Source organism: Somniosus microcephalus, chromosome 25, assembly GCF_052327205.1.
Source record: "Somniosus microcephalus isolate GS21.2 chromosome 25, FLI_Smic_1.0, whole genome shotgun sequence".
NCBI classification, from domain to species: Eukaryota; Metazoa; Chordata; class Chondrichthyes; order Squaliformes; family Somniosidae; genus Somniosus; species Somniosus microcephalus.
In genome coordinates, this window is record NC_141011.1 from 23,557,706 (window position 1) to 23,572,621 (window position 14,916).

Here is a 14,916-nt window from a genome sequence, read left to right on the forward strand (position 1 = left end):
GCTATTCTGGTGGAGCATGTTGGACTGGCCTCCTTTAATCGTTTCTTTTACCCCCTTCAATTCTTTCTTCTTCTCATCTTAGGTGGCTGACTCAGAGTGGGATATAATTTATTTTCTTATGCTGGGGTATGGATCCATGGTACCAGTGAGTGTCAGCAAGCTGTTGAACAATGGGGGGCATCACTGCTGAGCACCCCACCTCTTCCCCCAAAGTCCAATGATTTTTACAGGACTCACTGTATAACAGTCCTAAATGGGAACCCTGGCTGATCTTTTGTGGCACTCCTGTAGTCGTCCCAGCTCAGTTCAGTGAACTCAGTGCAGACTGGACATCAAACATGGGACACGCCGGTCTGTTCTGCACTTGGCGGTGCATTTACCAGCTGAACCATCGGGGCCTCTTATTCATATCTAACTGAATAATAATGGTCATAGAAGCAAATTGTGCTGTAATCCACATTCACAGTACACACTTAAGCAGTAGATCATATTTCCAAATGCTGACCTGTTAATTAGTTGTATAAGTGGGTCTCTTTAACACTTCCTTATTCACTATCACAATCCAGCCACTGTAAGTGGCGCTTTGCAAGCTATAATTGTAAACACAAAAAAGAACAATTTTTGTGTATTCAGTGCACTTTTTATATGTGCACTTCAAATTTATACCCATTGTTGGAAAAATATTTTTAAGTGTTACCCACAAGGGACTGGGTGGTGCAGTGGATTAATCATTGGTTTTCACTCCTATGGGTTTGAATCTAGCCCAGACAGATGGGATGAATGTATTCTCCGTCTGCTGACTGTCAGTCACGTAAAATGAGTTTCTTCAGTTTCACTTCCAGTTCCAAGTGGGCATAGACCCACAGTGCCCAAGACAGCACTTTTGGGTCTGATTTGTTAATCTTACTCATAGAAGCATTAGGGTGGGTGCTGGATATGGAAAAATATCACACTGGTTGCTCCTTTGAGGTTGGGGTGGAAGTATGTTTTTGGGGCAGAGTAGATGCATCTTTATTCCGCATCTAACTGACCTGAGATTCATGATGTTGACACTGAGTGCCTGAAATGGAAGAGTGTTCCACTGCCAAGCATTAATGTCTCTCACCTAGACAAGGACAAAAATTCACAATAATAAGTCATTAAGAAAAAGTTAACTACAACTCAGTAAGTGCAGCTTTTAAATAAAAATTACCTAAATTAACATTTCACTTTGCGCTAATTGAAAAAAAAAGCAAATCCTAAAAAAAGGATTAAAATGTATCTTTGGTATGGCTGAGGTCCTTAAGATCTTTCTGCAATAGTGTCTCATAAGTCCCACTGTTGCAGAAATCCATACATTTATACCGTGGGTTGGATTTCACACAGCCAGAAAGAAAAGCTGAAAAACTGCAGTTATTAACTTCCTTTCTGGCTGTTGTACCTTCTCCAGGGACCAGGGGAGGTCTAGACAGGCCAGAGATGGCAAACTGCTTTGCTGGCCTTTACAGGCAGGCTAGGGTGTTCAGCCAGTGAATGGCCAGAAAGCATTGTTGCTTCCGCCTCTGATAGCCAAGTCTGTGTCGCCACTGGGGCACTGTTGCCTCCAGAGATGACACCACTTGTTTTGGCGGGGCCCAGAACTTTCAGAGGCAGCAGAGACATCTTTACGTTACTGCTTTTCTGTTGAAGTTGGGCCTGCTGTCAGTGGCATCACAGTAAAGTAAATATAGCTCAAGTTAATGCAGTAGGGAACAGCTGCAACAGAGCACAAAGGACCAAGTGCAGCCCAAGTGAGTGCAGTTTCTCATAAAGGCACTGTCTATTGCAGCAGTTGTGACCCTGCAATTGGCCTCACTGTCCTAGGGCTAGAGAAGGGAAAGAACGAGCCAGAGTACCTGCTCCTGATCATTAACCAGTGGCCCAGGCTGAAAAGTGGACATTGGGTTAACAGAATTGGGCTATGCTAAGATGTCCTCCACAGTTAAATGGCCAGCTGATACTAAATGGCTACGCTCATGATTGAAGAATGACCACTTAAGCAAGGTAAAGGGCTGCCAGCGCCCATGAAACAGTATTCCCACAGTCAGTAACTTCAGGAGAGGAAGGGAGACAAGAGGAGAAAATTGGAGAAAAGTGTTGATGACAACGGGATGAATTGCTCATTGAAGAGGAGTACACTCCATCAGTGTAAGGGAAAATCACATCATATTCCTATAATACATTACTATTATTAATAGCATTGGTATATATATGTCAGCTGTCTGGTACAACGCTTACTAACAGGAAGTCGTTTTATTTGTAAATGAGGAGTTTATTAGTATGGTAAAAATTCACTTTAGCATTGACTGAGTGAGGGAGCACCTTTAATAAAAGTGAAATTCCCTCTTGAAACAAATAATACTGTTGTGTGTTAGCAGATACTTAATTAAAATGGAGCAATCCAATTGGTGCTGCCAATTGCCGCTAATTCCTGTTAGGTAGTCTCAATTTGTAGAACACAATTTTAAAATGAAACACTGTTAAAGGGGCCCCACATTATGAAAGTCTAAGATCCCTACTTGAACCACCCCCCCCCCCCCCCCAACATGAAGCTCCCCAACAGCTTAGACGTTAGAAACTCTGCCCTCCTGATCTTGGTCTGTATTGAGTAAGCTGATCTCAGATCTGATGGTGGTACGACTGCTACAATTGGCTTCTTAGGGAGAAGAAAATCAACCAGGATTCGCACTCCTCGTCACTTTTCAGTGGGCCCTGGTGGGATATGTATATGCGGATATCGGATGAGGACAGGGCTGGTCATGGCTCTGATGCCCACAAGATATAATACTCTACCAACAGTCACTTTCCAGGCTAATGGTCACATGGGTGAGGTGCCACAGGGCAGAAGATGCTCTTTGAGCTATACCCCAGCAAGCCTTAGCATCGTTCGGAGAGGTAATATGAGGATTAAAATTAATCTATTTGCAATGCTCAGAGCAGAAACACACAGTCTTAAATTTGGTAATAAGAAACCTCAGTTTTGCTTTAATAAGATTACTGTTCTCTATACCAGCATGGGACTGCCTCATTCTCGGCTATCATCTCATGGCTTAATCAGCTTCACATTCCTGCCCACCAGCCATTAAAGTAACATGATCTAAAACAGTAATGATCTTTGTTGGCCCATCAGTTAATGCTCAGTCAGAGAGAGTAGTTGGCTTTATTTTAGGGGTTAGTTATGCTACAGGTAATGGTCTCAGACCAGTTGGCAGGGGCGGGGGGCGTTCAGCCAACCTGAGCTGCTGCCAGCTCTTGCATTGTGCTTTCTGTCCAGCATCAATATAATTTTGTGCATGCATGCACCAGACAATTAGATTTTAATATTAGGAGCGAGCCAAAGGCTGCGTAGAAACTGATGCTTCCAGAGGACTGCCTGGGAGCTATTAAAACAGGACTGAAGTTATACCACACCATTTGTAAAGTTCAAGTGGTTTAAGACTGATTTCTGGTGGTGGTCTTTAGTGCAGTTTACAAACTGATCATCACTCTGACGGTTCTAGGTTTTGTGTCGATATGCACCCAAAGCCACTTTGCCTCAATATAAAAAAGCCCATTGGAGTGGAGGAAAAATCAGAAATTATGTTCAACAGAACTGTAACAAACATAGCTCCCAGGTGGTCCTTTTTCATGCACTTATCAGCTTGCTCCGAACATTGAAATCTAACTAGCTGTCACACACAAGCACAGAACTACGTCAGTGCTGGGCAGAAAACAACATAGAAGCTGGCAGTGTAACTTGGGTCTGCATATCTTGTTCGGCTCTATACAGGTATTGTTACATCCCAGTGTGTCCGTGATGTGGTTGAGTAACCATTCTCAATTCTTTAAATGCAGGAACAAGAGAAGCAGCTTTTGTGTACGCAATCTCATCTGCTGGAGTAGCCTTTGCAGTTACTCGTGCCTGCAGCAGTGGAGAGCTGGAAAAGTGTGGTTGTGATCGCACAGTCCATGGAGTGAGTCCTGACGGTAAGTCTAAAGATGTTGCTCCATCAGGGGGCTGGATGTTGCAGTGAGTTAGCCATTGCCCTTTATCCTCTGAGATCGGTGTTCAAAACTAGCCCAGAGTAATGGGCTGAAAATCTCCTTTGCCTGTATAGGTCCTACACCAAACAAGTTTCAGCAATTTCAGTCCAGTTCCTAATGCGCAGTGCAAATTACCTATAATCTGGCATTAATTTGCAAACTGACTAAGAGAGGCCACAGAATGGCTGGTGTGAAAAATGAAAAAAAAAATTACACAAGTATAGTAGGTCCTTTCCTGAGATTGGAGTGGGGCTCATTGTTGAGGTAGCATCTAACCATGCTATACTTGATCTGGGAGTGCTGGATACTGATACCAGGTGCCTCACACTGAAAGTGTTCCATTCTCCAGTACTAACATTCATCATGGGATGAACAAAAAAAAAACACATTTAACATGCTTCATCATCATCCACATATTAGACCTTAAAATAGAGGGAGACCACTTCGGGTAAAGTAAGGACTTCATTAATGGCCAGTAATAGTCTTCGAAGGCCCTGTTCTCCCCCTCTCTAACCCCATGTTCTCTGAGATGAAGCCTTTCTTCCATTATGACTCTCCATCTAGCAGCCTGAGTACTTATGGTGCATTCAGGACATCATTAAGGGCAGGAAAAGTGCTGCCGTGTCCTATCCTCCTCCTCTTCTTAATTCCTACATGCCCCCTGACATGCTGGGACCACTCTCCAGCCATGGTACATAAGTAGTTAAAGACCAGCTCCCCTCACAGAAGTCATGTATCAGCTTAACTTGAAACAATGGTTATAGATTTAAGTCAGTTTCTCTGTGCCTATTTGAGAGAATGAACAAGCCATTTAATTCAAATACAGGTCCACAACCCCTTATCCGAAACCCTTGGGACAAGATGTGTTTCGGAATTCGGAATTTTTCGGATTTCAGAACGGTAGCTCTTTTTGACATTTTTACAGTGAAAGTAAACTCAAAATAACAAAAAATATCAAAGAGCAGCAGCCGCACGTGTGACTGGTAGCAGCGCTGAGGCACAACTGACGCCTCACACCTGCGTGGGTCAAGCATCGGCCGCGTCGGGTCATGTGTGCCGCCACTCGGGTCATGTCGTGCACATGAGTGAGGCTCCACGAAAAAACTTTCGGTTTTCAGAGCTTTTCGAATTTCGGAATTGCGGATAAGGGGTTGTGGACCTGTACAAACATCTTGTGGGATTTGTGGAAAAGTGTGTTTGATTGGCAACTCTTTTGAATTTAACAATTAATTAAATCTGTGTGGTCCTGGTCAATTTTTATAAAGGGATTTATCAACCTGTCTTGTTCATATCAGAGAATCTACCTGAAGACTTCGAAGACAGATAGTCAGGACAGATAGCTTCCATAGGTGGTGAGAAAAAGAAAGGAATCACTACATAAAATAGTTTAGCGCAGCAGTGATGAACTATTTATTATTTTCTAGTATTTGAGGAGCTAGCAATGCTTAATAGCTACTGTAGAAAATGCTGTTATCACTAGTATTTGTTGGCGTTTTAATATTTAATAAATCTGTTTGTCAGTTAAAGCCCAAGCCAAAGTCAAAACGAGGAGGATCACATGAGATCATGTGATAAAAACAAGTCGCTAATAAACTGTTTGTTTCCTGGACAGCCTACAAATTTACCTAGATATCTGGGCAAGTGAAAATATTCTTTCTAGGAAATAGGGAGCTAGGAGTCACCTAGAGTAAAAAAAAAAGCTAAGGAAACCAAAAAAATGGCTTTGCTGTAGTGCTGGAGTTGGTGCATAAATACAGAGTCTGATCAATGATCTGACTCCCCATTGCATTAGAAACTGGAAAGTAAAACCATGTGGGGGTTTCAAAACTGAACTGCAAATCCTTAAATGCAGTGTAAATATCGACAAAAAAAATCACGAGTGACTCCATTTCAGTTTGTTGCGTACAGTGTAAATGCACTCCAAAAACTATTAAACAGTTAATATCATTGCGGACATTTGAAATTGGTCAGTATAATTGAGAGTCTAGTGTTCTACCATTACTACTATTGCAGTGATTTTCTGTGTGGGAGGCTCCTCTGCAAATATTGGAACACTCACAAGAATTTTGAGATCAATGATAACCCTCCTCCGCCCAGCGGGCAGAGTACGGGCGGGGGTTAAGGTGGTGGGGAGGGGGGAGGGAGGTTCACACCGCATTCCTGCCGGCCACCATCTTAACTGACCTCAGATCAGGCACAGGGGGGGCCGCCCAGCCCAGGCAGGCGGGGGACCTAATTGACAACCAAAAGTCGCAGCCCGATGATGTCACTGGCGCTGCAATGCCATTTTTACTTATGGATTCAGGAGGCTCGCATGGGACCAAACCCAGCAGCTATACCATGGCGGGAGTCAGTGGAGTGGCCAGAAAGTTAATTTTTACTTTTCTGTGGAATCCTTGTGGAGCAGGAGTGCTCATCCAAGCCCCGCAAGGAGTCCTTGGACCACCCCAGCCCCGGCTTTACCGCTCCGTCCCAGTGCTGGTATCTGCTGCCAAACCCCTTCCCCAGCACTAACTTCATGCCGCGGACTGTTCTCTTGGGTCCCTGGCATCCTCGGGCTCCCGACCCAATTTCAGCTCCTGCCCGCCGGCCCTGACATGACTTCCACCAGTTAGGGGAGAGAGACAGTGCTACTTTATTTAAATTAGGCCCAGGAGTTAAAATAGCCTGAGCCTCAGGCTAAAGTTTCCATGGAGATTTATAGGTATGTAGGAACATATGTGGTGCCAGAGAGTTGTTGCCTATAAAATCCAAAGATAGAATAAGGTTAGATGCCAGGAATAATCTCCTTTTGCAGGGAGTCATCAGCCTCTGGAACAGACTTCCACAAAATGTGGTCTGAAATCATTCCAGTCCTTTAAAAGAGAACTTGACGGGGTTCTGAAAGAAGCATGCATTCCCAGTGATAGGGGATACATAATTAGTTTACACTGGGATGCAAAATGGGCAACCACAATTTTCTGAAGCTTGTTTGTTTGCCTTAGGAAGTCTGAGAGGAATTTGGCAGCAATTTTTCTTAATTGGCTAGTCTTTTTTTTCTATTCATTTTGCATCCCAAGAGACAACACTACCAGGAGTGGAGAGGATGGCATGCAAGGTTACAAAGTCTGCTGGATAGGGTGGACTTGATGAGCCTGAAGGTGTTTTCTCACCTTTCTTTTTGTATGTTCACATGTACTCCAAAAAAGATCAGTGCCTTCGGGAGCAGAAAATGGGGAAAACATTGATAAAAAACTAATATGCTACCGTTAATTAACCTGTCAGGTTACTGATTATGTGAAAGGGTATACTGTGTGTGGTAAACCACTTTTATCGTTCACTATCGTTACACTATAGTTATCACTGTTATATCGTTACTCTATGGTTATCACTGTTCACACTGTTGTATCACTATACGAGGTCGCCTCTTGTCACGCTGCTATACCTGGGCTGACCACTGCTGACTCCGCCCATGACTCCACCTACCTGCCCAGGTATAAAGGTAGTCGACTGGCTGGCATTCCTCCTTGTTGTATCCGATCACCCACGAGGGTGGGCTCTGTTATTTAGCCAATAAAAACCTATAGTTACTTTCTTAACTCGTCGCTTTTCATTGGATGAATTGATAGGTATATCACTGTGATTCCTAGATTTTAAATCGGATTTAGTTCCCGATTTGGCCTAGGCTTGACTTGACCTTGAAAATATCTGGATTGTTCACTTCTGAATTAAACAGGCTTTTTGTTCTGATCATTAATATTTTTTCATTACTGTTGGGTTTAGGCTTCCAATGGTCAGGATGTTCAGATAATATCGCATATGGTGTTGCCTTTTCCCAGTCTTTTGTGGATGTAAGGGAAAGAAGCAAAGGTGCCTCTTCTAGCAGGCCATTGATGAATCTGCACAACAACGAGGCAGGAAGGAAGGTATGTGGTTCATAATCCTAAAACTCCAACTCTGCTCTAAACTGTTCCCAATCTTAAACTTTACCACTTCAATTGCTTCTCTAACTCTTTATTGCATCAATAATTTTCTTTGTTCAACAATTTGATTCTAGGGAAAAATAGGTTATATCAAGTGTGTTTATCCATAGCTGATTACTGCTGACTGGTGTTGTATTGGCAATAGTTTTGGCAATATTTGCCAACATATGTGAACACATCTGTCATAAGATCACAAGATCAATATGGATGTGGAAGACCATTTGGCCCACGTGAGTTCATCCATCCAGAAAGACCCTAAAGTTCACCACACCATTGCAAAATCTAACTGTTTCTTAAATAGTTCTAGATTATTTGCCTCTGTTACGCTACCTGGAAGTCCATTCCAGGTGTTGGTCACTCTTTGTGTGAAGAACTTCCTAACATCAATTCTAAATTTGCCCATTACTAGTTTAAGCCTGTGTCATAGAAACATAGAAGATAGGAGCAGGAGTAGGCCATTCAGCCCCTCGAGCCTGCTCCGTCATTCAATGCAATTATGGCTGATCATCCAAACATAGTACCCTGTCCCTGCTTTCTCCCCATATCCCTTGATCCCCTTAGCCTTAAGAAATATATCTAACTCCTTCTTGAATATATTTAATGAATTGGTCTCAACTGTCTTCTGTGGTAGAAAATTCCACAGGTTCACCACTCTCTGGATGAAGAAATTCCTCCTCATCTCAGTCCTAAATGGCTTACCCCTTATCCTTAGACTGTGACCCCTGGTTCTGGACTCCCCCGCCATCGAACACAGCCTTCCTGCATCTAGTCTGTCTAATCCTGTTAGAATTTTATAAGTTTCAATGAGATCCCCTCTCATTCTTCTAAACTCCAGCGAATATAAGCCTAATCAACCCAATCTCTCTTCATACGTCATTCCTGCCATCCCAGGTATCAGTCTGGTGAATCTTCGCTGCACTCCCTCCATGGCAAGAACAACCTTCCTCAGATAAGGCGACCAAAACTGCACACAATACTCAAGCTGTGGTGTCACGAAGGCCCTGTACAACTGCAGCAAGACATCCTTGCTCCTGTACTCGAATCCTCTCGCTATGAAGGCCAGCATACCATTTGCCTTCTTAACCGCCTGCTGCACCTGCATGCTTACCTTCAGCAACTGGTGCACAAGGACACCCAGATCTCGTTGCACTTCCCCTTTTCCCAATCTATTGCCGTTCAGATAATAATCTGCCTTCCTGTATTTGCCACCAAAGTGGATAACCTTGCATTTATCCACATTATACTGCATCTGCTATGCATCTGCCCAATCGCCCAACCTGTCCAAATCATACTGGAGTTTCTCTGCATCCTCCTCACAGCACACACGCCCACCCAGCTTTGTGTCATCTGCAAACTTGGAGATATTACATCTAGTTCCCTCGTCTAGATCATTAATATATATATTGTGAATAACTGGGGTCCTAGCACCGATCCCTGCGGTACCCCACTAGTCACTGCCTTCCACTCGGAAAAAGACCCGTTTATTCCAACTCTTTGCTTCCTGTCTGCCAACCAGTTTTCAATCCAAGTCAGTACGTTACCCCCAATCCCATGTGCATGCTAGTCTCTTATGTGGGATCTTATCGAAAGCCTTCTGAAAGTCCAAATACACCACATCCACTGGTTCTCCCTTATCTATTCTACCAGTTACATCCTCAAAAAAGTCCAGTAGATTAGTCAAGCATGATTTACCTTTGTAGATCCATGTTGACTTTGTCCAATCCTGTCACTGTTTTCCAAGTGCTCTGCTATTATATCTTTTATAATGGATTCTAGCATTTTCCCCACTACTGATGTCAGGCTTACCGGTTTATAATTCCCCGTTTTTTCTTTACCACCTTTTTTAAATAGTGGGGTTACATTAGCTACCCTCCAATCCATGGGAACTGTTCCAGAGCCTATAGAATTTTGGAAGATGACCAGCAATGCATCTACTATTTCTAGGGCCACTTCCTTAAGTACCCTAGGATGTAGATTATCAAGCTCTGGGGACTTATTGGCCTTCAATCCCATCAATTTCCCTAACACCATTTCCCTACAAATACTGATTTCATTCAGTTCCTCCCTCTCATTAGACCCTATGTTCCCCGACATCTCTGGGAGTTTATTTGTGTCCTCCTTTGTGAAGACAGAACCAAAGTATGTATTTAATTGGTCTGCCATGTCTTTGTTCCCCATTATAAATTCCCCTGATTCTGACTGCAAGGGACCTACGCTTGACTTTACCAATCCTTTTCTCTTCACATATCTATAGAAGCTTTTACAGTCAGTTTTTATGTTCCCTGCAAGCTTACTCTCATAATCTATTTTCCCCCTCTTAATTAATCCCTTTGTCCTCCTTTGCTGAATCCTAAACTACTCCCAATCCAAAGGTTTGCTGCTTTTTCTGGCCAATTTATATGTCCTCTCCTTGGATCTTATGCTATCCCTAATTCCCCTTGTTAGCCAATGTTGAGTCACCTTTTTTGTTTTATTTTTATGCCAAACAATGTTTGCCATTGCCTATTCACCGTCAACCCTTTAAGTAACATTCCCCAATCCATCCTAGCCATCTCGCATACCATCATAGTTTCCTTTATTTAAATTCACTACCCAAGTCTCTGAATCAACTACTTCACTCTCCATCTTAATGAAGAATTCTATCATGTTATGATCGCTCCTCCCCAAGGGGCCACGCACAACAAGATTGCTAATTAATCCTTTCTCATTACATAATACCCAGTCTAAGATGGCCTGATCTCTAGTTGGTTCCTCGACATATTGGTCCAGGAAACCATCCCGTATACACTCTAGGAATTCCTCTTCCACAGTATTGTTACTAATTTGGTTAGACCAATCTATATGTAGAATAAAGTCACCCATGATAACTGCTGTGCCCTTATTGCATGCATCTCTAATTTCCCATTTAATGCCATCCCCAACCTTAGCATTACTGTTTGGGGGTCTGTATACAACTCCCACTAACATTTTCTGCCCCTTGGTATTTCTCAGCTCTACCCATATATATTCCACATCATCAGAGCTAATATCCTTCCTTACTATTGTGTTAATCTCCTCTTTAACCAGCCATGCTGCCCCACCGCCTTTTCCTTTTTGCCTGTCCTTCCTGAATATTGAATACCCCTGGATGTTGAATTCCCAGCCTTGGTCACCATGGAGTGATGTCTCCGTAATCCCAATTATATCATATCTATTCACATCTATTTGCACAGCTAATTCATCCATTTTATTACGATTGCTCCTCGCATTAAGACACAAAGCCTTCAGGCTTGTTTTTTTTAAACTCTTAGACCTTTTAGAATTATTGTTTACTGCGGCCATGTTTGATTTACACCCTTGATTTCTCTGACTTCCACTTTTGCTTTTCTCCTTCCTGTCTTTTGCTTCTATCCTTGCTTCCCTTTCCTCTGTCTCCCTGTACAGGTTCCCAACCCCCTGCCATTTTAGTTTAAACCCTCCCCAACAGCACTAGCAAACACTCCCCCTAGGACATCGGTCCCGGTCCTGCCCAGGTGCAAACTGTCCAGTTTGTACTGGTCCCACCTCCCCCAGAACCGGTTCCAATGTCGCAGGAATTTGAATCCCTCCCCCTTGCACCATTCTTCTAGCCACGTATTCATCTGAAATATCCTTCTATTTCTACTCTGACTAGCACGTGGCACTGGTAGCAATCCTGAGATTACTACCTTTGAGGTCCTATTTTTAAATTTACCTCCTAACTCCCTATATTCAGCTTTTAGGACCTCATCCCACTTTTTTACCTATATCGTTGGTACCTATATGCACCACGACAACTGGCTATTCACCCTCCCCCTCCAGAATGCCCTGCAGCTGCTCTGAAACATCCTTGACCCTTGCACCAGGGAGGTAACATACCATCCTGGAGTCTCGTTTGCGGCCGCAGAAACGCCCATCTATTCCCCTGACAATAGAATCCCCTATCACTATAGCTCTCCCACTCTTTTCCCTCCTGTCCCGTGCAGCAGAACCACCCATGGTGCCAGGAAGTTGGTTGCTGCTGCCTACCCCCGATAAGCCATCCTCCCCAACAATATCCAAAGCGGTATATCTGTTTGAGAGGGGGATGGCCACAGGGGACCCCTGCACTACCTGCCTGCGCCTACTACTCTGCCTGGCGGACACCCATTCCCTTCCTGCCTGTGTAGCCTTTACCTGCGGTGTGACTAACTGATTAAATGTGATATCCACGACGTCCTTAGCATCGTGAATGCTCCAGTATGTATCCATTTGCAGCTCCAGCGCCACAATGCGGTCTGTCAGTAGCTGCAGCTGGATACACTTCCCGCACACATGGTCGTCAGGGACACAGGAAGTGTCCCTGATTTCCCACATAGTGCAGGAGGAGCATGCCACGGGGCCGAGCTTTGCTGCCATGACTTACCCTTTAATTAATTTAAATTAAATCAATACCACCAATTATACTACAATTAAATGATATACTTAAGGGCCCTTGTTTCCTAGCACTCCCCGCTACACAACAGAGATCTTAGAAACTATAACCACAAAATTAAGACCTTCTAAACTTTATAAACTATGAACCTTAACTGTCAAACTATAGAGTAGTATAAGTACTCACCCAATCAGCTGCTTCCTCCTGCCCGCGTCACGTTTTGAATCGTGATGTAGCTCTGGAACGCAGCCGCCAGTCTGCGAGATTGGTAAGCCTCTGTAAAAAAGCCCGCGAAAGTGAGTTTAAATACTCACTGAACCTCCGCTCTCACTGCTCCCGACACTGGCCTCTGTAAAAAAGCCTGTGAAAGTGAGTTTAAATACTCACTGAACCTCCGCTCTCACCGCTCCCGACAGTGTCCTTGTCCTAAATTTAATAATTTAGTTTGAAGTAATTTTCTGGATCTGCGTTTTCCATGCTGCTTACTTTTTGCTATATCTCAATAAATTCACTTGTCAATCACACTCGTTCCAGTTTCTCCAGTCTTTCTTCATAATTCAGTTCTCTGTAGCTAAGGCCCTGATTTTAAGTCCTCCAGGCCCCAAAAGGAAACCTTGGGGAATCCCTTGCCCCAGGTTTCCCCTCCCCTCCCTCGATTGCAATTCCCCCCTGCCCACCCCCCCTCACCATTTACCTGACTGCCAGGGACCGTTCCCATGGGTCTCTGGCGTCGGCCTCCTGCTGCCCAAATTCCCGCTCCCGCGGTAGTGGATCTGGCTGGGTTTGGGTGGCATTCCTATGAAATGTAACGGCCATGCCTCGATGTTGCCGTTGTTTCCAGGTGCATCTCCCGCTTCGGGGCTCGCATGCACCGTTCTTGCACCCCCCTTAATAAAATCGAGGTCTAAAGATCGGCTTTGTGGCTCTTATATGAACTGACTTTAGTGCTTGAACGAGACAGTCTCCCTAGTATCTTAGTGACCATCGCTGGACACGTCACTCAGGTGTGGTTTGGCCACGGCACTATACAGTTTGCGCATGACTTGTATTCTGTTGGTTTGGCTATAGAGTTCAACATTCAGTGTGCTTTGTTGATTGCTGCGCTGCATTGGTTGGACATGTTGAGTCTATTTTCTGAATTGCTTATTCAGGATCAATGGGCCCTCCTAATTTCTGAATCAAAGTCATTGATGTAAATTAGAAATGGTAAAGTCCCAATACTGATCCCTGAGACACTCCACTCTGCACTTTCTCAGACCCTGACATAACTACTCAACAGTAGATAAATTGTAGATGTGCGAGCTTCAATTAGCATCATGTACTTGAACAGTTAACTTGTGGAGAAACACAAGCTGCATGTTTTATGAGGTCTGCTGAGGATGGCCAAGTGGCATTTATATAGTCATCGTCTCTCCTTTATTTTTGTTATCTTGTATCTTCTCTTTTTTTCTGTTGTCACTAGCTGTAATTTTACTTTTTCAATATATCTTTTTCTTAGCAATTTTCTTCTCTTCCTCTCCTGAAGCAGTTGACTCTATGGTGGAATATGGTTGCACAGGCACTGGGCAATTTATCATAGCTTATCCACTCAGTCATTATTCGTCGGTGAGCCTCAAACTGTGAATGCTGGCAGACTATTTGAGCGCAGGGTGTACCATAATGGAGCTCAATATCCATATATATATATACTAGCTGGGGGGAGCCCGGCTTTGCCAGGGCTGTTTTGGGCCGGGCGCTTTAAATCGAGTGCCAGGCTTTGGGCCCTGTCTGTGTCCCTCTGTGAATCTACTGGCGGGCAACATTTCTACCTTTTAATACCTTGAAAGATGAAAGTGAAAGTACTTATAAAACGTTTTTGGTAAATCTTACGTTATTTTTAAAAGAGAAACTAACTTTTTCAAAGCTGGATAAGGAGAGTAGTTTGAGCTGCAAGCAGTGAAAGAATGGCTGGCAGATCCCTGAGATGAAAACGATTAGTCCCGCCCACAGACACACTTAATACCTTGAAAGATGAAAGTGAAAGTACTTATAAAACGTTTTTGGTAAATCTTATGTTATTTTTAAAAGAGATACTAACTTTCAAAGTAGTTTGAGCTGGAAGCTGCAAGCACTGAAACAATGGCTGCCAGATCCCCGAGATGAAAACGATTAGTCCCGCCCACACACACACACACCGATTGGCCAACCATCAGGGGACCGTACTGTAGGATTGGTCAATCGTGACGGCACAGGATTGGTCAAACCTTGACGTCAGTCAATCAATGCTAGCAGATAATGAGTTTAATTGTAAAGGTTTTTTGCATAAGGCGCGAACAATTTTTGTCCGACCAAAAAGTAAATATGCTTACCAGCGTCCTGGAAGCGTAAGCTTTCTTCGGAGGTAACGCGCGCGTAGGTACGCGGTATAACTTTCGAGCGCATAGCCGGACAGACGCACACCCGAGGACAGACAGACAGAAGGACAGACAGAAGGACAGACAGATCGACCGCTTTATATATATA

General features: G+C 43.8%; 1 protein-coding gene across 1 annotated transcript in view; it reads left to right on the plus strand.

The window, feature by feature from the left end:
* The window catches only part of wnt4 (wingless-type MMTV integration site family, member 4), a 44,547-nt gene that overhangs the window by 12,738 nt on the left and 16,893 nt on the right, over positions 1-14,916 (plus strand). The window contains exons 3-4 of the mRNA XM_085966884.1: positions 3,853-3,984; positions 7,804-7,946. Of these exons, the coding sequence (XP_085823010.1) occupies positions 3,853-3,984; positions 7,804-7,946 (275 nt within the window). The remainder of the gene's footprint in view (positions 1-3,852; positions 3,985-7,803; positions 7,947-14,916) is intronic.